This window comes from Amphiprion ocellaris, chromosome 13, assembly GCF_022539595.1.
Source record: "Amphiprion ocellaris isolate individual 3 ecotype Okinawa chromosome 13, ASM2253959v1, whole genome shotgun sequence".
Lineage (NCBI taxonomy): Eukaryota > Metazoa > Chordata > Actinopteri > Pomacentridae > Amphiprion > Amphiprion ocellaris.
In genome coordinates, this window is record NC_072778.1 from 19,826,622 (window position 1) to 19,848,937 (window position 22,316).

The window sequence follows — 22,316 nt, forward strand, 5'->3', positions numbered from 1 at the left end:
AGAATATGCAGCCTTCCTCTATTTTGCATTATTGTAAATAGAACATATTTGAACATTAGGTCAGGCAAAAAAAGTAAATTGAAAACATCACCATTGGGATGTAATTACATTTTTTTCTTAAACTTGCTTTGTTTAATCTATCCTTCCATATGTGCAACTGAAAGAGAAAGTCTTCGATTCACTTTCTTGAATTATGTATGACATGTTATCATCATTACATCTCAGCCGACTGCACAGTTTTGTCAGGTATAAATACTGAGAGGTAAAGGTACCATTTTTCTTCATCCAAAGCACTTGTCATATGGTCGATCAGTGGATGAAACCACACCTGAATTTATACTCCTTCACCATTGAAAGAGATGTGTTTAATGCCACACTTCCAAATAAAGTAAAGATGAAACATATTTTATTACCAATGACACAGTTATATGAAGTGTCCCAGTAAGTTATCACACTGGTCCAGCTCCACTGGAACTATCTCACCTAAATGGAATACCTTCAGATGCTGTGAAATACCAAAAAGTCAACCACAAGAAAGACTTATGATATGTGTACCCTTCTAGAGCTGACAATCCGTCTTTTACACCTATTTTACACAGCGATTAGTCAGGTTTTTGGTGAGGTGAAAAGCAAGTTTGAACTTCTCTCTCAAGCTCAGTCTTTTGGTGAATACAAATGAATGCTAACACCTTCAAGGAAAGACTGTCTGAACATTTGCACTGTTATCTCCATTTGTAAGAGATTATTGCTTCTTGCCTTTCCTCTTATTGCCTGATGGCATGATTTTCACCCAGCCTTTGAGTGTGGCCTTTGGGTGCAGCTACAAGCACTTCTGTGTTTTGATGAGGTTGACCAACATGTTGTACAAACTTATTCATCCCCCAGTTTCAACCTTGAGGGTATTCTCAGATTATACTAGTCTGCATCTTTCTGGCATCAAATAGGATTTAATATTTAAATTGTGACAGTGTGAGCAAAAAGTGTACAGAAAGGGAAGAGTTTTAAAGCTAGCTATCATTATGTAAAAAAACCAAAACTGATTTATCTTTCACTTTTTTCTTTGCATCATTTCAAAAAAAAATCCAAACAATTTCTTGACATTGGGTTATAAATATAACTGCTAATGCCCTGACAGCTAGTCGTGTTGCTGAGTCCAAAGTGTCTATGCTGAGTCAAAGATTGCAGTTTTGCAGAGATCTTTTTCTTTGTTTCCTCCAACTCTAGTTTTCTTCCTAGTTCCCTGCTCAGCATCCTTTTTTTGTTTTACTCTCTCCCTTTTCCAGTCCTCCTCTTCCTTTGTAACTGATTGATTTTCATGTTCAGTATCCTGAAACTGAGAGAAAGTAGGAGTAAGAATGGAAGAAAGCCAGTTTGAGGGAAGTTATTGGAAAAAGGAGATAATTCTGAAGAGTGAGAAGATGGCAAGATACTGTGACTAACAGACTGCTCAGTTATGGTTTTCCCCTCATTAATGTGAAAAGAAAGGACAGAATGAAGAGGAAGCAGATTTTTGATGTCGGCTTTGAGACACTTTTTTTTTCATTTTCTGGATCTGTTGGGGGATGTGCTCAGCAGAGGAATACAAAAAAGAGAAGAGAGGAAGAGAGTTGATGAACGAGGGAGGCTATAAAAATAGAAAGCCAAGGGGAGAAGGAGGAAGTTAAGCAGAAAGAAAATGAGTTGTTTGTCTCAGTTTACAGAAGGTGGATTGGCTGCGAATGTGCATGTTGTCATTGGTTAGCCAGATCCTTACATAACTTTACAGCCTGGACATGAAATCATTGTTCTAATGATCCAGCCATGTTTATTTTTAGCCTAATCGTGTGCCTGTCTGTCTGTGTCACATCTGTCTGTAAAGATTAGACAGACAGATGTGTCACTAAACATCAGATTGAACCGCAAACAGCAGGCAACATATTATGACCCCCAAACTAAAGTGCTCATCAGATGATCCAACACTGTCTGAAACTGACTGTTGAGAGCAACAGTAACTAAACAGACAGCAGAACAGATGATGTAGTTGTTTTCTAGTTTTGTCTAGATTTCAAAGAAACTGCAAGTCAGTCGCAAAACTTTCAGGTCTCTGAATGCTGGCCTTTAAAATGACATGAAATATGAACGTTTTGATTGAAATACTCCATGAGAAGTGTTTTCTGAATACTCAACCTATTAATTAGGTTTGTAAGGTTCATTGCTATGTAGGAGTATCCTGCTGCAGTTCTTGTTTTCACTACAGTCTTTATCGAGTCAATTGTCAAATGAGTTAATTTCATAATAGGGGAGAGACATGTATTAGAAGCAGAAAAAGGATATTACTCCTCTACTTTTCTCCTTTTCTTTCATCTCCTTCTTCTCTCTGTTCAGTCTCTTTCTTTGCATTCTTTGCTGAGGTGTCCATGTCCTCTACCAAGATCCTTTTTATCAGATGTTATTTTAGTGTTCAGGTCGTCCTTTTCCACAATGACCTGGCTCATCTTTTTATTTTCCTCCTGCAGAGCATAAAACGCCTGTTCTTCCACTGTGACTCTGCATCCCGAGACACGAGACTCTTCTTTGAGGACTTTTTGAGTTGTTCGACCTCCTTCTCCCTGAGCTCTTAGATTCTGTCATTTTCTTCCTTTTCAGAATGATGTGGCACAGTCCTATTTACTCTTCCAGCAACATTTCACCTTCTCAGTCTACCACTCCTGGAGGTGCTGCTCCATGTAGCACATGTGCTGCCATTTCTTTTATTTTTTGGTCACTCTCAGCTTGTGTCTGAATGCCTGCTCTTTCTAACCACAGAGGCTTTGTCAGTTTTTTCCTCTCTGCCTGGAAGCTGACTTCCTTGAAGACCATCTGCTGCTTCAGGGCAGCAAGTTCTGAGGCCAGGTTCTGATTTTCATTTTTTTGAGTCCACTAGGGCTTCTCTTAGGTTGATCAGGTACATGTTGGAGTCCCGCTGCTTCTGCTGCTCCCATATCTCTCCAGCTGGTCTGGATCAGGCTGAGCTGCCTCTTGTCCAAGTGACTAGTGTCGTTGGAGGATTCTTTTTTCCATGTCAGCCAAAGAAAAGCAACACGAAAGTATTATACACTTCTGTTGTCCTGACACAAGGTTCAGGGTTTGGGTGTGTTTGACAAAGAGAGAGTTAGAGAAATACAGAGCAGGCAAGAAAGTTTAAGTGCCTTTCAATAAAGTATTCTTTTGAGTTTATTTAGCTCAACTGAGAAGCAGGTACGAGCTTTTTGTGTGTGCATGTACGATGGCCTGCTGCTTCATCTTTTCAGCACCACATGTAACATTTAGTGTTACCTGTCTGTTCATATGAATAAAATGCTGCCTGTCAATCTTAAGGCTGTAGACTAGTATACTGCATGGACTCCAGCCTCGCTACAGGAAAGCAAACTGCCATCTCTGTTCTCCTTCTGTTCTTTGTCTTTCTTGCTCCTCTCTGTGCACTCATCATCCTCTTTTCTTCCTGTTCTGTCCATGTCTTCACATTATGTCCTCCTTCCTCTTTTTGTCCTCATCTTCTCTTCCGTTTCTCATCCTGCTCAGCTCCCGCAAGGCATACCTTCATTCGCCTCATATTTTCTCTTCCCTCATGCACTTACAATCCTCAGTTCTTCCCTGTACATCTTCCTTTTCTTTCTTGCTATTATCCGTTGCTCAAACATAAAACTCAAATGAAAAAGCGGAAAGTAAAATAGAAAACAAGGAATGTGAAAGTCGCATTCCTTTGCTCCATTAAGTCAGTCAGTATTTTTACTCCGTGTTAGATCCTCATCTTTGCATTCTCTGCAGCGCTCCAACTGCCAACTAACAAGTTTGTTAAATAGGTTATTAAAGTTCGATTTTTGCAATTTTTCTGTAGTCAATCAAACTTTATTTTTATAGCTCTTTTCATACAAATATGTCTCAGATTATGTTTTGCATGTGGTTATAATGCAAAGAGAAAAGACAGTTTAGGCCGCAGTTTTTCATTTGTGCTGTGGATGATGAACAAACTCTTCAATGACACTTTTTCCCAATAACCTGCGTCAATCAATTTCATATCGTTTCCACATTCACACAGAATACCAGCTTTAATGGTTCAGAGGGGTGACTGCAACTGTCCTTAATCACAACATCTCTGCTGTCCCTGTTGGTATAAATGTGCTCAGTATGACTCTGCCATGGCGGTAAGGTTTGAACCGGCAGATTAACCTCTCCTCATATCACTCATCCAGTTCGGTCAAAACAGCGTGCACTCACATCACCGTCGGTTTGAGTGCTGGTCATAACATTAATTGCAAGTCATTCCCTCAAAGTCACTTAGAAAACTACTAATCCAAGCAATTTGTCAAATGTGTGACAGTTAATGAGCTTCTACATTAAATACTCAATGTTATGGCAATGGCCAGGAAGGCTTCATAAGCCCTAATAATCCTTTTACCTTCATCAGTATAATGGCTTTAACTGCTCTTGTAAAGGCTGTATAAACTGCAAGTAGAGGTTCGTGTGGCATCATTTGAAAGGCACAAATTTTATTTATTATGTGTATATGAGAAGTGATAGGTTGGTGTTCTGAGATTTTGGGTTTGGTCAAATTATTTTATAGTTTTTCTTGAGTTTTTGTGATGTGGCTCTCGTTCACTTCACACATTTTATAATTCACAAACCGAATATTTTTCCTCTTCATAAGTACAGCATTTTATTCCGAGAACAGGCTGGTCAGTTGCCTGAGTTCTCTCTTTGTTAATGTGTGTGTTTCTTCTCTGAGTCGCTTAAGTCTCGGTGCAGAAAAAACACTATATCCACTGGTCCTACTCAGCATTCCTCAGTCTTTGCAGAGACCCAACAGTATAGTAATCTGATGCAGTGTATCTCTGGAATCCACTCTCTGCTCTGTTGTGCTATCTGCTCACAAATCCTATATATCAGCTTCACAGGGTGCTGATCAGATCTCAGACCAGCGCTCGTCTGTAAGTGTATGTAGCCTAAGGAGAAGAGTAGAGATTCGGTGGGGAGGGAAGGAGACTGGGAGGAGAGGGGATGAATTAGAGTCTTTGGGGAAAAAGACGAGGGAGGGAAGGAATTCGGCAAGGTTCCAGGGCCATGAATAAAATGCATAAAGTACACAGTAAATTTTTAATGCTGTTTAGTTTCCACCAAGAGGCCAGATTTGCATCCTCATCCCCAGATTATGACATCTTCAGTCAGCACTCCAGGCATGGCTTTGCCTATTTTAATGTTAATGGGAGTGTTTGCGCAAACTCACAATTACCCACTTGTGAGTATAAGCGCATCATGCACACACGCGCACACACACACACACACACACACACACACACACACACACACACACACACCCTGAGTGAAAGTTACTTCTGCTGAGAGAAGCTAATCGGGCTGGAGCCATTCCCGCTTTGGTTCCCCTGTGAATCGATTCTGCTCCTTCTCGCCCTTTTCCTGTCACAGACTTCTTCAGAAATCTGCTATCAGATGAGATCTCAGACCCATCACTTTAAACTGTAGAAAAAAAAAAACATGAGCTGACCTGTGGAGACCCAACAGAATGAATGCCTGTGCAGTTATCATCAAAGTGAAATAGTTTTTGACATCGTCCTCACCAGCAAAACAAGAGCACTGGTTTGTTCATACGTCTTTAGAAAATCATGTTGTGCAATTACAGCCCTTCTTTTAACTCTGTAAACCTCAGTGAGTAGAATATACAGATTTAAAATCATGAAACATGGGGCCATGGATCACTAAAAACAAAGTCAGCGGCCCATTAAAACTTAGTGTAAAGTGGATCGGCTGGCAGATATATTATCAATAACATCAGTATGCATTAGCTGGGGTCTCACATCGGTGCATTTCTAAATATCACTGCCAGAGTTTCCCTCTTAAATCAGCAAGTAGACCATCATATCATCTCTTATCATCATATTTGTTGTACATACTTTTACGTAACATGTTACAGTATCTTGCTTTCTGTCAAAATGCTCCATTTAACCTATGCACGATGACAAACTAGGATGACGACCTTTCAAGTTTCTGAAACCTGACAACAAAGCAAGCATCCAATAGCCACAATTACTATTCTGTTAGCTGGGTCGACAAAACCTGCAACCACGCTTCACAGGTATTATGTCGGAGGTTATCAACTTTCTTTGTTGCAGATATTCTTTATCCATCTCTGTATTTGTTCCCATGAAAGGTGGAGATTTAACACATCATTTGACTCTTCTTCCACACAAAACTGATCAATGGTTCGCCATCTGTTTCAGTCAAGAGGAACAGGGTTTAATAATAGAGAATAATGAAGGATATCAAAAATGTATCACGGTAAACAGCGCTGTTACTGCAAATAAAGTGAGAGCAATGCTGGTAGAAAATTATAAAGGTTGATATATTGAATTTTCTACCACTCAGGGCTCTTTCAATGCAGCCTCTTATTTCTAACAGACAGCTGGACGTTAGAGCTTTTAAACTTCAAGCTTCATACATTCTAACACAATAGAATGAAAAGAAGAACTTTCTGGTCTGACACTGTCCCATAATAAAAGATATGTTAGGTTTTTGTTTGTGGCCAAAAGAAATCAAATGAGTTTAATTTTATTGATTCATTATTTTCAGTCATACATGCCAGTAGACTAATTAGCTATTAAATCTGCTTTAGCTAATCTCTGTTAGCTGCAATACCAGCAATTTCAAACCAACTAGGCCGAAGATAAGGACAAAAAAGAACAACATAGGCCTATTTATGCATTTACTGCATGACAAACTGAATTCATATCAGCAACACAACACAAATCGTTTGTGTTACTGTAAATGCACAGCTTTGTTCAGTGTACAGGTCAGCGGGTTTGCAGAAGTAACATATTTTCTCAGCTGAGAATCTGTCCCTCGCAGAGAATGTGGTCTGGAACACAGTGAAAGGTTGTTGCTTCCTACAGCTGACTTAAATCCAACACCCTGAGTCAAACCTCCTCCAGAGCAGGTTAGGTGTGCAGCGTAAGCCACGAGTTAAAACAGAGCCACCTTTGTGACATTAAAAAAATCTGGCTTTGGCTCAACAACCTTGCATTAATCTCATTTCATAGTACACGCCTCAGGATATGAGGTTTATGTGTGCTAACTTTGAAAACAAGAGCTTTGGTCCTTTGCTTATAATACAACCCATGTCTCTGCCTGGTTCCAAAACAGAATGTATAACATTTTATAGCAGAAAAAATTAAAAAAAGTAAAAGATTTCTTACTCAAGTCTGGCTTATGTGCCAGAGATGGGCCTGACAGTGAGCACAGTACAGTCAAGTAACCATATTACCAATCGTACCACATACAGTCTGTTGATTTGCAGTTTTTAGTGAGTTGTTTTCACTCTTTCCTGCTGCATTTCCTCATTGACATGCTCACCCATTTTCTGCCCCTGGGAAGGATGTCTGAGCAACTTGATCGTCTAGCTGCTAAACAGCAACGTCTAATGGAACTACTCACTGCGACATGAAGGCGTTTAAACACAGACATGCCGTCAATTAGCCATAATTAGAACAGAGGCACCGCTAAATAAATTGCATCATGTACAATTTTATGATAAAGGAACTCCATTTTTACTGACAGATGTTCTGTTACATTTTAAATAGAATTTGAACTGAACCCTGAGAAAGACTTCATTAAATTCAGATTTTTGCTTGCCAACGTGCTCCTGCAGAGTGCTCATAACTTTTCAGACTTGGTTCGCTGTGACTCTCACTCCTGAAGGTTCCAGCACTACCGCCATCAAAGGCGATATGATAATAACGACGCCGTTTTATCTCCTTGTAATCACTTTTAAGGGTTTGAATGACATTGGGGCAGTGTCGCAGCGCGCTAAACAGCCAGTTAATGCTTTTGAGATGAGCACGCTAAAATATTAATGGGGGTCTTGGGCAAGGAAAGGTCAACCCTGTGACTTAGGCTGAATAATAAGAGGGCTAGTAACAATAGCATGAACCTTAAGTAACACCAGTGAGTAGGAAACAGTGCAAGTATTCCTCCGGCAACAGCATCTCAGCAGCAGTCCTCTATTGTACGCAGCAAATGCTGTTATCTGATGGGAACAGATGACACACTTTCTCTTGTACACACAACATGTTTGTGGCTGCAGGTTAAAATGAATTCAGCAGAAAATACCAACAAGTTACAAATAGTCCAGATGATACAGAAATCAACAAGGCAGATATGGTCATTTATTCACTGGATCTTTGTTCAGAGGTAGCTACACAGAAGAGTTATTCACTGAGAATCAGAGTCTAAAGGGCTATTGGTTTTCCAGAGATGCTCTGGGTGTTGTAAACTAATACACAAGAGGTCAGATCACCGGCTTCAAATTAAAGAAGAATGAAAAGTTGTATATCTTCACAAGCATCTAGTCAACTGAACTGAATTTTACTTACACGGCTTTAATATTACAAATCATAAATTCACCTCACAAGCATTTGCAGTCTGTGCTGCACTGGTCTACAGTGGCTGACAACAGTAAAATAGAGAAAAACAAACAGTTTAAAGTTTGCAGACAACCCACAGACCTGCAGATACTGAACTTTAGCCTTGGACAGTCTTCAGGGAAATAAGTCATCACAAACAAACTCATTCTTTCACTCTTTTTTTGGCCATTTGTACTTTTTTCCTTTAAAAAAAGAAGGAAAGTAAACTGTATTTTGATTATCCACAGTCTGCAGTCCATAAGGAATAGCTGTAGGTGTCTTTCTTCTATCAATATCTACCCATCTGTTCTCATACAGAAAAATGTACAACTTGAAGATAGTTTTGTAAAAACAATAAATAATAATGTTTGTAGCTTTAGCTGAACAATCTTGTTTTTTCAGTAAGGATTGGATTTAGCCGCTACATTATTTAGTTAGGCTGAATAACAAACTGTAGATCAGGAGTCTTATCAAAAAGGATATTTTTCAGCTACAGATTAGAGACAGATTATTACAGCAAACCTCTCCCGGCGAGTTGTCTGTCTCTGCTTCTGACAGTTTTACATGCCCTCCTCTCCACTCACATCACATTTTAGCTTAATAAAAATACAGTAAAATCATATGCCTTCTCATCCTGCTTCTATTTTTGCACTATTTCCGTGCCTCTTCCTCTCTCTCTCTCTCTCTCTCTCTCTCTTTCTTCTCTCTCCTTCATTTATGCCTTGCTGCCACTCTGCCTGTACAATTTGCCCTCGATGTGTTTCAAATTACATGCCACATCAAATAAAGCTATCTCATAAGGCTGCGAGCGCGAGTGCAAGTGTGTGCATGTGTAAGTCCTTTGGTATTCTACGTTCAGAGTCGGATTCCTATTAAATGAATCTCTCGAGCTGAGTTCAGTATTCAGAATGAGTAACAGAGGGTTGTAATAGAACTGATAGACATAGCATACTGTGTCATTATCACTGACCTTTCTTTCTTTCTCTTCTCTCTCCCCTCTATTCGTCTCTGTCCTCTGCAATCATTTAAAGGAAGCAGAGGTAAGTATAGCCATTGCTTTTGTATCTTCATAATGCTGTTTTGAAACATACTGCAGTACCTTCACAGGAGCCCCAGATATTGTAGTGTTTGCCTGGCACTAGTTTTAAGGTATTCCCAAAGAGCTGGAGAGGTGTTGCTCATTTAAATGCACAGCAGGTTGGGTGGCTGGTCAGGCATAGCGTGGTATAGTTCAGCATATTAAAATCTTGCTGTGGTGGTTTTATAGGTTTCATATACTCACAATAATTTAGCATTTTCCACCACACAACAAGTTTCTGAAGTGTTATCAGTGTCTACAGGAGAACTAATTTTAACCTACAAAAAATTTTATTAAAAAAATCTTCCTAATGAATTAGCTTGTGTGACGGTGTTGACGTCTGTGATACTGATGGGAGAGGAATTATTTTGCCAAGGAAACTTACACAACTTGGCCAAAAGTATACAGACATCCAAGCATTTCATATATAACCGTCCCAACAATTTAGAAGCTCTGTGCCGGAATTGTTCACATTCAACCACAAGAACATTAGCGAGGCTGGGTGCAGATGGTGGATGATAAAACCTGTCTGTGTTCATGCCACAGGTGGTGGGTCAGAGCTCTGTGTAGCCTGATAAAAATTCTTCCAAAGTGAAATAATCCTTTTTGAAGGACCTGTCTTGTGAATCTCTGTAGTTTTAAACAAGGGAGGGCATTCCCTATACAGATTAAACATGTCTAAAATGTCAAAAATTGTACACTACTGGGATTTCTCACCCAACTCATAACAAAAAGCCTCAGACTAAAAGTACACATGAGATTTGATTTGGCAAAAGAGCATTTATTAGTAGATCGTTTTTGGTTTGTATATTGTGATTAGTTTTAAGTTTGCTGCAAACTAAAATACACAAATTTAGTTAAACAACTTCTGATCATGTCTATAATAGTTAAGGTTTATAGTCCAGTTGAGACCTCGTTTCTCTGAAATGTGTCAGTTTAATCTGTTTGGCATCAAATTATTATGTTTTCTAGCTGACAACAGAACGAGGACTTGATGATTAGGTCAACTGTCCGTTTTCTCTGGACTGTTTTATACGGTTGCCAGATTTATTGTCTCTCTCTCATCTCTCTCTCTTTTATTCAATAATAAAGGAGATAGAGATCCTGCTTTCAGACCCAGCAGGTTTTCTCTGCCTGGTTCACATAGTGTCACTGACACAGGCTCACTCCCTGCTGACAGACATATGGTTCGCCCTGAGCGCAGATACCACTACTGTGTGTGTGTGTGTGTGTGCGCGCACGCGTGTGTGTGTGTGTGTGTGCGCGCGCGCACACGCGTGTGTGTGTGTGTGTGTGTGTGTGTGTGTGTGTGTGTGTGTGTGTGTGTGTGTGTGTGTGTGTGCGCACACGCGTGTGTGTGTGTGTGTGTGTGTGTGTGTCTGATATTGTGCTACCCTACTTTACTTTAATCACCCTCACTTTTGGATCAGTTAGCAGAATATAAATAGTTCATAACTACTAAAAAAAAGTTCACTATAATGCAGTTATAAGTACTGCGTATAAATTATAAATGTCTTTTTCAATAACTGGGTCATTTCGCTTCAATTCACCAAACGCCCCACGCCTGACCATCTTCAGTTTGACAGATTTTTTTAAAATCTTAAATATCAGTTATGTTGACCTTGTGTAAAATCTGGGGTCACAGGTGTCATTAGTTTTTGAGTTAAAGCTTCCTACAAAGGGGTGGGATCATATTGATTTTTATATCTTTTTTTGATGCCAATCTATGGAGCAAAGGTTAAAGTGCCATATCTTCAGAAATAATGTAGCTAGAGTCAAATTGAAGATGGTCAGTTGAGAACTTTTTTTTTAATTTGGTGAATTGAGGTGGAATAACCCAACTTTTACTCCTGCTGTGGGGACCAAGCGACAGTTTCTGATGCTGAAAAATGAAGCCAGTGTGGAAGTGCCAAAACTGCAGTTCCCTGAATGACCACTTGAGTCTGGCTCCAAAAGCAAGTCAATCTTTCTAGACTCCCATGTTAAAATGCACAATTTAACAGCAGAAATAAACATGCTTACACCTTGATACAAAATAATTAGGGTCTCTATATTTCCCCATTTATGACAACCGTAAAAGAAGTGAATTTTTCTAGAACTCACTCATTTATTCATGTGTTTGAACTTAAAGTTGTGCAAAATTAAGGAACTTACTAAGGCACCACTTACACCACTTTTGCTTTCATCTATATGTTAGACCGTTCTATACTTTAGCCTTTTAACCAATCCTTTCACTTATGTGCAGCATTTAAGATGTGGCTCTTTTCACAGTGGGTTTTTTTAATTGCTCTGCACTACAGAAGAAAAGTCTAACTGGGCAGAGAATCCGCTCTGAATGGAGCCACTTAATCAAAGAGTATTTGGCTTAACAATTCCAGTCTATCTCTTCTCAACTGAGCTCAGCTGAGAGAAGCCAGTTATTTCTTTGTTTTAATATTTTTCAGTTGATGAGGCTTTCTCTGTGACTGTAGACTACGCTGTATCTGAACAATAATAATGATTTGTGCTATTTAGATATGATTATGGGAACAAAAACTGCTAAAAAGTAACATGACATGACATGTTTGTATTCTACAGTAACAGCCACAACACTGCTTTTAGTTTTTCGGTGTTAAAATCCACATCGACCTTTGACTTTAAATGTTTTTGTCCTAGTTAAACTCCACATTACAGCTTGTAATGTGGAGTTATAAGCTCTCCCCCATGTGTCTGCTTTTGTTTTTTCTGTATATGTGTGTCCTATACTTTAATGTCAAAACAAGTTTCTGCCTCACAATGCATTTTCATTTTCTAATGACATCATTAAATTTCACACATATCATATGAGTACAAAAGAACAGACGGAGAGTAAGAATGAGGGCAGGATTTCTCTGTACTTTGGTTTAGTATTTGAGTTCAGTCTCTAGTCTGTAAAATAACCCAATGATATTCTGTGCATGGTTATTTTTTCATAACCCAGTTTCTTGTGTTGTGTTTCCACTCAGGATGACTACTTCAAAAGCTGGGCTCCTGCCAAGTCTCTCGACCAAGGTGAGTTTTGCTGTTTGTGTCAGACTATCAATTTTTATATTAAGGTAACGTGAGACTCAGCGGGGATACCCAACATCAATACTTAAAGATCCATCCATCCATCCATTATCTATACACCGCTTAATCCTCATTAGGGTCGCGGGGGGCGCTGGAGTCTATCCCAGCTGACTCAGGCGAAGGCAGGGGACACCCTAGACAGGTCGCCAGTCTGTCGCAGGGCTACATACAGAGACAAACAATCACTCTCACATTCACACCTACGGGCAATTTAGAATGATCAATTAACCTCAGCATATTTTTGGACTGTGGGAGGAACCTGGAGAAAACCCACGCATGCACAGGGAGAACATGCAAACTCCATGCAGAAAGATCCCGGGAAAGCCGGGACGTGAACCGGGGACCTTCTCGCTGCAAGGCGAAAGTGCTAACCACTACACCACTGTGCAGCTACTTAAAGATCACCAACCAAAATGTATCAGTTTTTTAAACTTTTCAAATGCAGAAATTTTGCGCTAAGGTATTGGCCAGATAGTTATTCTTATATTATGTGATTGAATAAATCATCTTCTAATGGAAATCAGACAGTCTAGATAACATTAAACACCAACACAATCAGAGGTTTCACACATTTTGATAGAAAAGCTTATATTGGTCATGATAATGCAGTGAAAGAAATATAATTCAGGTGCCAACATGCAGGCACCCACAGGATTAGATTCTATGCCTTCTTTGTAATGCACATTTCCTCAGTTAAGTCAATGAATTTATTTTGCTTAGCTAAAAACAAACATTTCACACACTCTTAGGCTAAGATGGCCATCATTGTCACGTTTATTTTTCCTTTTAAGTTGTTTCTGGCTGTTTTTAAAATTGTGATACAAGGGGCAATTAGTTTTTCTGAACACATCAATCTCATTTACTGCCATTCATCTGCAAACAGCATTTCAAAAGACTGCAAAGGCTTGTAATGCAATTATTGAAGAATATATATAGAGGTTTATTTTGCATTGAGGAGCTCCAAAAGATGAAGTGAATCAAAAGGAACCCCTTTCCACATTACAAATATAAAATGTTGTACAAGTAAGCAGTTAAAAGTTTATGTCATGAGATGATAAAAGCAATTCAAAACCATCTAAAGCAGTGAATCAAGGTAAAAGATAAAAAAGGAAACAAAAATGTATAATTTTCAGGAGGTGCTTGGCTTATTTCAGAATGCACCGGTGTTATTGTGCTCAGGATGTAGTGTGTGACTTTGTAGACTTATTTTATGTTCACACCATACATCCTTCTCTTCGAATTTTAACGCTACTGTGTTACAGCAAGCAAATTAGAAGGTCTCCAAATGAACCAATTGTGCAGTTCAGTGAGCTGCTACCAAAAATCCAATCATCTCTTTATGTATACTGTGTCTGTGGGAGTGTGTGCCTGTTTACGTTGTAGTGGCTTGAAAAGCAAGTGCTCATATTATAAATCTTTACATTGTAGGATGAAGACTTGGTTAACAGTTATGGTAAGAGGTGAGGTTAGGGAAGTATTGTTTTATTATTAAGTTTAGGGTAATTCTCGAAGAAATTCATGTGTCAGTGTAATGTAAAGTGATGAAACCGCAATGTTGTGTGTATTTGTGTGTGTGAGTGTGGCCAGCCAAATGCTGCTACTTTTCCCACAGTATGTCCTTACTATGGCAATAATGCCAAGTCCACTTAATCAATCACACTCAAGTGTGTAATGCACTTAGACCCTCAGTAACTCTTGACTAAACTCAATTATTACAAACACCAACTCCCTCTCATTCACACTAACAGTCGCGCCGTCTCACACACATGCACACACACACACAACGAAACTCATACACACAATTTGGAGGGGTTAATTGGACTGCAGCTCTCCGAACAGCTACAGCAGACTTTAAATTGTCCTACCACTGAGTTTGTTCTGTTCTGTGTGCTGGCTTGGCTTCGTATATCTAGCACAGTAACTGTAAGTCTTCAGGGAAGGACTTGCTGAGCAGGTTTATCTGGGCCAGCTCCTCGTGGATACTGAGCCTAATGAGAACAGCCTCGCATCAGCGCATCAAGCTCTAGTGTTGCTCTCTATTTTCTCAGAGATTACTAAAATCTAAAGGTAAACAGAGCTTCATGTTAACTAGGGACTACATACATAAGATGATGTGGACGAATCCTCTGTGCTGAAATCCACGAGGAGCAAGGCCAAATTTAGATGCTAAAACAGTTAAGCACAAACAAGAAAGAAAGGTACCATCTGTATGTAACACTGTTGTCTATACACAGATGCACTGATTTGATTTCCATTAAGGTCAAACCTGTCAAAGGATCAGTTATTGAAGCTGTACAGTATCTTTCACTGAATTATTCCAGATACCGAACGCAGTGGCACAGACAGATTGTAAGTAAAAACAAAGGCCACTCGCTGGCAGACTGAAGACATTTAGAGTCTTCGAGCAAGAAGCCACCCTTTGCTTTCATCCCTGGTGAGTGCAGCTTGGGTTTTATTTACATATGTCCAGCCATTTGTTCAGTCACAACTCTACAAAGAAGTCCAACGGGGCAGCAAACACTGTGGATGAATTTTCTGACTGCTTGTGTTTTTAGCCCTGTTACAGCTTTTTAAACCATTCCCAGTAATGTCGCCACATTATGAGATCTCAGTAATTACTTTGCTGAGTGTAACCTTTCACAACACATGGAACCACTAGACAGAGCTGAAGAAATACAGTCCAAATTGAAACAAACTGTAGTTTTCTGTTCATGGTAGCAGGAGACAGTAAGCTTGTCATTGCGTTTCACAGAATAAACTATTTAAATTTCATTCAAATCTTTCAAAATTTACTACAGTGCTTAAAAATTTTTTTTTAATTTTTATGTTTTCAGCCTCCAAACAGCCCACATGACACTACACACATGCAGAGTTGTCCATCTGTGCCATTTAAATGCATAATACTTAAAGTATGAAATAAATCTTCCCAATTTACTATTTACCATGCCGGCTCTTGTGCAGTACTGCACTTCAGCTGCAACATGACTGCTCCCCTGCTGCAGAGCCGAAAACACACTGCTCCTACTACAATCAAAAGGCACTCTGCAGTTACTCCCACATAAACAGCACAGCTGGGAGTAATGGACAGTAAAGCAATTAGGCAGCGAATAAGTTATAAGAATCAATCAGACAATCTGGTCCTAGTTTTGGGAGCATTTGCTGTCATCATGTGTCTGAGTCATTCCTCCAGTCGCTCCCATTGTCATCCAGCTGGTACTGCAGGCATTAGCTTTTGACTCCATCAGAATGACAGGATTTTGAACATCTACTGTAGTGTGATGCATGATATAGAGAATGCCTGAATTAAAACTGACTCAAATAGCATTTTTAACAGCTTTAACTTTAAAATCAGAACCTTAAAGGCCATTTTTGTCAATATGTAAGCTTTAAAAGGCAAAAATCAAGTTGTCTAAATTAATAAACGGCAGAGAAACAGTGCTCTGCCTGAAGAGCACATCAAGTATTTGATGAATGTGAATAACTCAAGATTAGATAAGAGGTAGTGCGAATGGTAGTGTAATAATGTATGCATTCCCAATAATTAATCTTATAAAAGCTGATGTGAGTGGTCAGACTCCAAATCATATTGAAACGGAAAGTTTGACTACAAAATTGGGGGTCAATATAGCTAAAAGGATACAGGAATTAATCACTATTTGCTGATTTCAGTTTGACTAATGAATCACAGGTTGCCCTTGGAGACTAATCAGCAGCAGGAAGGTTGATGGGGGGAAACCCAGTCCCTTGATGAATCACTCTGCAATAAATGCTCACCTCAGTAGCATCTAATGAATAAAATCAGGGGCATCACAAATGGTTTGCTGGTGATGCTGAGCAATCAAATCCACTACTGGTAAACCTGTTTTCTAGACTTTTATGTAGCCTAATGGTGTACAAGTAGTTTCTAAGTCGGTTTTTAGGATGTGTGGTAAACATTTGTTTTTATCAAAATAATCCTGCTAATTTCAGAAAACTTCAGAATCCGGTCAGGACTAAGTTTTGCATGTAGTCTTGCAACGGTTTTACTGTAAGTTTTCTGACAACAGGCCAGAAAAATTCTAAATATGATAAAACAAGCCCTTTTCTTGACAAAAAAAAGCTGATTTTAATGACTATTTTCTGTCTTTTGCTTCCAATAGTATAAGTTCCACTGCTAGTCTATTATATTGTATAATATGGGACTGAACAGTGTTTATCACCATTGGAGCCTCATGCAGTACGGTATATATTCTCAAGGTGTTTTTATACAAATCACTTTCAAGGTAATCCATGACATCTGCACATACAAAGCAAAATACTCAGCCAACACAAAGCATCTGCAATTACTGTATTATACCAGACACACAGACTGATATGCAACAACATTATTTTATTAGGATAAACAAAATAGAAAAGAGTGAATATCAAAAAGTACAGCTGCTGCCAGATAATCTAACACTCAGAAATCTAATCTACTTTAATTCCATTTGATGCTCTCCAATTTCCACTGAGACTCCATGGTGTGCTAACTCCAGGATGTCAAACAGCCACTGACAATCCTCACTGGAGCACTGGAATGAAAACAGAGGCTCTAAATAACCAAAGTTTTCATCAACAGGAATGTCATACAACATGCATACTAACATAGAAAGTAATAGAACCTACCCAACAATTTATTTCTGCTCTGTCATCGTGTTGCTGTACTTATTGCACAGCTCTCTGCCATCAGGGCAAGTAAGCTGTATTCTCATAAGGCAGGATTACACTTCCATAAGGTCAAACATCAGCGAGATGAAGTTATGTAACTCAATAATCAATTTGTAACTAGCCCAGGTTTAGCTGACATTAGAAGCATTGTACAGGGAAAAAAATTCTCAGAAGTGTTATGAGGATATTTGAAGGTAGGTAACAGTTGTCTTTGATTTACTGGATGTGTTAAAGATGAGCAGATGTGCATGTGTTACCTTAACATTCATTTCACTTTGGCGATCGACTAGAATGCACGTTCTATGGTGATGGTGTAACACCTTGAATGTTGTAGCTCTGAGGTTTGTGAGGGATTTTCCAGTGTGTCCTATGTTAAAAGAAATAAGAAATAAGAAAGCATTGACTCGGTAGCATTCACAGAATCTGACCAACTCTTATCGTGGCTGCCACTTAGATCCTTTCAGGTCATTAGAAACCTTCCTACACAAAATCTAAGAGCTTCAGTAGAAGGCAACTGGACTTCCTTTTCTGGGTATTGAAGATGTTTCACCTCTCATCCAAGAGGCTTCTTCTGACTAATGGGGAGGCCCACGTAGATATTTTGTCACCTGCGCCTCTCATGGGTAATATAACATTAATGACCCATGACTCAGATGCTGCGAGGCATGAATCACTGTGAAACTTTCAGGTCAGTTAATGGTGGAGATTTCAAGACTGCATTATAAGTACCTAATAATTGTTGTCATAGACCTCCTCTTCTGTTAAAAGATGACTGCCCCAGTTTAGCGTAGATGTCTTCCTTCCATCCTCTTTCAAATCATCTGTCTTCTCTGTCCAGAATGAAAGGCTTTTATCTTTTAGATGCAGCTGATGTTGAGGTTGAGGTTTTGCTGTCAGGCTCTGACCCTTTTGTCCAGCGACACAATGTCACCACCTGACATTGTGTTCGTGATGAAAAGGTGCTTTGTGGATTGCCTTTTACTGTCAGTTTTGAGGATGGCTCAGCTTGTTAGTATGAAAGCCAACAGCAAATTGTCAAATCTGGTCACATTTTTCTGCCGATTTTACTCTCAGATGCTCCATAACACCTTCTGTTTGTGGGAAGTGTAGATGACATTTCTATGAAGGTTAAAAGTGCATGTCCATAAAACAGGATGTAGTTGAACAGTTTTCTGTCTCAAATTGTCATCATGTTTTGTTTTATTGTTTGTTTGTTTTTTTTGCTTTGGAATAGTATCAAGTATCTGGGTAAACAGGCTTTCATTTATTTATGTATAATTTCTTGTTTCATCTTTTATGATATAAACCAATCCCCTTCTTGGTCAATGTTAGTAGTTCGAGGGTGGTAGCAAACTATGAAAACATATTTTCTGCAAAACCCTTGGATGCAGTTTTTTGTGAAATTGAAATTATCTGTTATTTTCTTGCTGGCAGGCAAGTTACTAAACCAACAGAATCTTATATTAGGTGCTGCTCCTCACAAAATAGATATTCATGCAGCAAAATTTGGTTCACTACTCCCTCTTTCTCCCTATCTGTCTTTTCTTTAAACGTCACCCTCATTTTCTCTATAAACTTCGAGTTCATTTGTTGTTCCTCACACTTTCAGGCCATCTTTTTCTCAGCCCCCCTTCACTTCATAAGCCTGCATATCTGCTCATTGTTTCTCCAGAGTTTTCTATTAATTCTGACGTATTGAGTTCATCAGATGGAAATTACATAACAACGAACAAAGGGTGATTGTGAATCAACATACCACAGTGCCATAAGCACACACTGAAAGCCTGTGAGAATTAATTGTTAGCTTTTTTCATGCATATTTGATTAATATTTTAGGATGTTTGGCTATTATTACCACATTCCCAATGTGTAATTGCAGTCATGTCTCATCGCCCTTGTTTTTATCCTGCCCTGCGGGAAACTTTTTGCAGGAAGATTCAATAAGAGTCTGTCCCTTCCAGCTCCAATTACACGCTGTTTGATTATTTTTGCAGTAGTCTTAAAGTACAATTTCAAGATGTCATAGCAACTCAGTAAAGATCCCTTCCATACACTGGACAGTATGCACTGCAGTTTAATTCTGATCTGGAAATGACAGTGTCGGTGTTTGCTCGCAGACAACTTTCTAGCTCAGCAGATCTTTGTGTGGAATAAATAATATTATAAATACAAGTTTGAAATAGATTAATAAATGATATAACCTAATTGGAAATGGATGACTAATGTCTGGAACTTCTTGAAACAGTACTCCAAAATGAAATGAGAAATACAAATATTAATTTCTATTACAAACACTGTTCATTCAGTCCAAATTCAAGGAGCGTGATATTAAAAGATGGAAAATCTGTGATTAAATTAGTCTGCAGAAATCATCTAGCAGAGAGATTTCTAGAATCCCCACATAGCACTGGGGAATTGTTTGCAGTGCCACATAAACTTGTTTCCATGGTGACAGTTCATTGACCTGTCTGTTTGCCAGTCATGGATGGTTAACCTGTTATGCCTGTGTACATGCTGTGCTTTATCCTGAATTCTCCAGCTCTCTAAGGAGGCAGGGTTGTGTGGGTGACACTGGCCGGGGTCCCAGACAACCCAGCTCGTCCTGTAGGTGGATTACACAGACATCTCCTGTACTCTCATCAGGGCTTTGTGCTTTCATAGTGAGCCAAAACTGCCCAGAACTGACCCAGAACCAATAAGGGGGGAGTTAAATCATGTAGAGCAAGAAAAAAGTTTTCCCCACAGCACCTGAAGCTTATGTTATTAAAACGTCAAGGGCAATTTGACAAAACAGTCCAAACTTAAGGTACCTTTACCATTTTTTTTCTCTCTCCCTGCTTTCAACAGAGCTGGCTGCATATAAAAGTTAGACTTGTTATCAGTTAATATGCCAATTTTGTTGAGGAAAAAAATGGTCAAATTGATGTTTATATGAGTGTTATGACATTAACAGTTACAAAACAGTTTAGTCTGATGTTTTCAAATATCTTGTTTTCCTGGCCAACAGTCAACTCAAATAAGACCCAAAGGTACTGTCATGCATGTGAAAGAAATACAACTTTAAAAGGCTGAAACCACTAAAGATTTGGCTTTTTTGCCTAAAAACTGAAATTATTGCAGAATTTTATAATTTTTGTCACTGCAGCACTACCTGTTCAACCACATTTCACCATCTTCATCAGTGTGTGCTCAGTACTATGCAAATTACCTCATTTTAATTACAACCAAACAAACTCTTTCTACTTATGAAAGAATGTGAGATGTGCTAAGAAATGCACTCCAAACTTTATAACATCTTATTAAACCACTTGTCTAAAAACTTCTACTTCACAGCAGCTTTGGATATTTATGTGCAATTAAAATATGTTATTTATGAGACAAATTGATGAGCACACAAGTCCGTATTAGTTTTTTTCACTGGAACACATGCACTCACTTTTTTTTTCACTGTCCACCCACCTGTAACTGTCTGCAGCAATCTGGAGTGAGAGTGACTGCCTAGTAGTCATTACAATATCAACCCTGCCCTGACATTTGTTTTTATTCTTTTCCCATTTACAAGACGGCAGAAATACGTGCTGTCAAACAATCTCACACACTCACATACACCAACCAAAGTCTGTTGTCGGCTGCAGCTATGATCATGCATCAATGACAGTCTGTCATTTAGATGAATGTAAAAACTGTCTTTACTTCTTTGGCTGAGCTGGTCATGTTTTAACACGCTTAACACTACATACTGTGCTTTCTGCTGCTGCATGGCTCCTTTCCATCACTCCTCTCTGGACTTAGACATTCATCCAGCTAAAACCCTTTGTGTCCTCCGGGTCAGCTCAGCCTTCTTCCAAAGTCAAACCCTGAGTTTTTATTTATGAGTTTCTCCATGAGCATTAATTTCTGCTCCGTCCTATAAGTGATGGTCGGAGAGTTGCGCTGAACAGACTTTGAGGCCAGAGCAGAGAGACGAGAGACAAGAGATGAGGAAGAGTCCTTGGCAGCAGATAACAGTTGTGCTGTCAGCAAGACCAATGTGAGAATCACTATTCTGGCTATTTGAATCAGGCTTCTTGTATGTGGGCATGCCCAACGGATTTGTGAGCTTGTGATTGCAATGCATTATCCGGAGAGGGGAGTCAAAGGGAGGATTACAAATGCCAGGCTGTGGCCCATTATCACAGTCAGTCCAGAGGAGCGCAGGAGAGTCGAACTGGCGCCAAGACACAACCAGAGGACACAATGCAGACGAAGGCTGAGAGAAAACAATGCAAGTTAAGTTTACAATTTTCAGGTGTTTACTACTCCTGTCTGTCCTGATTAGATTACATAATGAATAAGCGGTTGCTATGGGAACCGTTTTTTGGCAGCAGAAGCCAAAGTCATTTGTGATGCACTCTGGTTTGGCAGTACCATCGGAAAACAAAGCCTTGAATATCTGGAGCTTCCAAATTGCCAATCAGCCTGATTAGACATGACATTGTGTTTTCCCAGCAGAGTGTTTGTCGTTTGTTATATATTTCATCAGCTCTTTCTCCAATTCACTAAACCTCTGTCTCTGTAAAGATATGCTGTCTGTCTGCTCCCATTTCTCATCGGTCCATCTTTAATCTCCCGTAGCTCTGTCACTGCCTCTTAATACATTCTCATAAAACTGTCTTTGATCTGCACCTGGAGGAGCTAAAAGAATTAGAAAGAGGAAAACTGATAAGAAAAGAAACAGGACAACAAACAACAGCGAGCACCTTAGGTCTGTGTATGAAATGGAGTGTGAGCCGGAGCAAGAACAAATATCTCATTTCGGTGTAATGTGCAAAGGGTTTGTTGCTCTCTCTTCAGGCGTTCTTTAAACATTGTTTACCGCTTTGATTTTAATGGCTTGTTGGCCATCATAAAAAGTGACTCAATATCCATGACCTCAGCTCAGCCCTTATCTCGCTGTTTCAGGGGGGGTTGAGCTCACGCAGCATTGAGTCTGAGCACATAAATGCGATTATCAGCTGAAACGCACACATACATGCTACAATGATTTCAGGAGG

At 39.3% G+C, this 22,316-nt stretch overlaps 1 protein-coding gene across 4 annotated transcripts in view; it reads left to right on the top strand.

Moving 5' to 3' along the window:
- spock1 (SPARC (osteonectin), cwcv and kazal like domains proteoglycan 1) overlaps positions 1-22,316 on the top strand; it is a 116,694-nt gene that overhangs the window by 50,357 nt on the left and 44,021 nt on the right. For all 4 annotated transcript variants that reach the window (XM_055016767.1, XM_055016769.1, XM_055016770.1 and 1 more), the window contains exon 3: positions 12,495-12,540. In XM_055016767.1, coding sequence (XP_054872742.1) covers positions 12,495-12,540 — 46 coding nt within the window. The remainder of the gene's footprint in view (positions 1-12,494; positions 12,541-22,316) is intronic.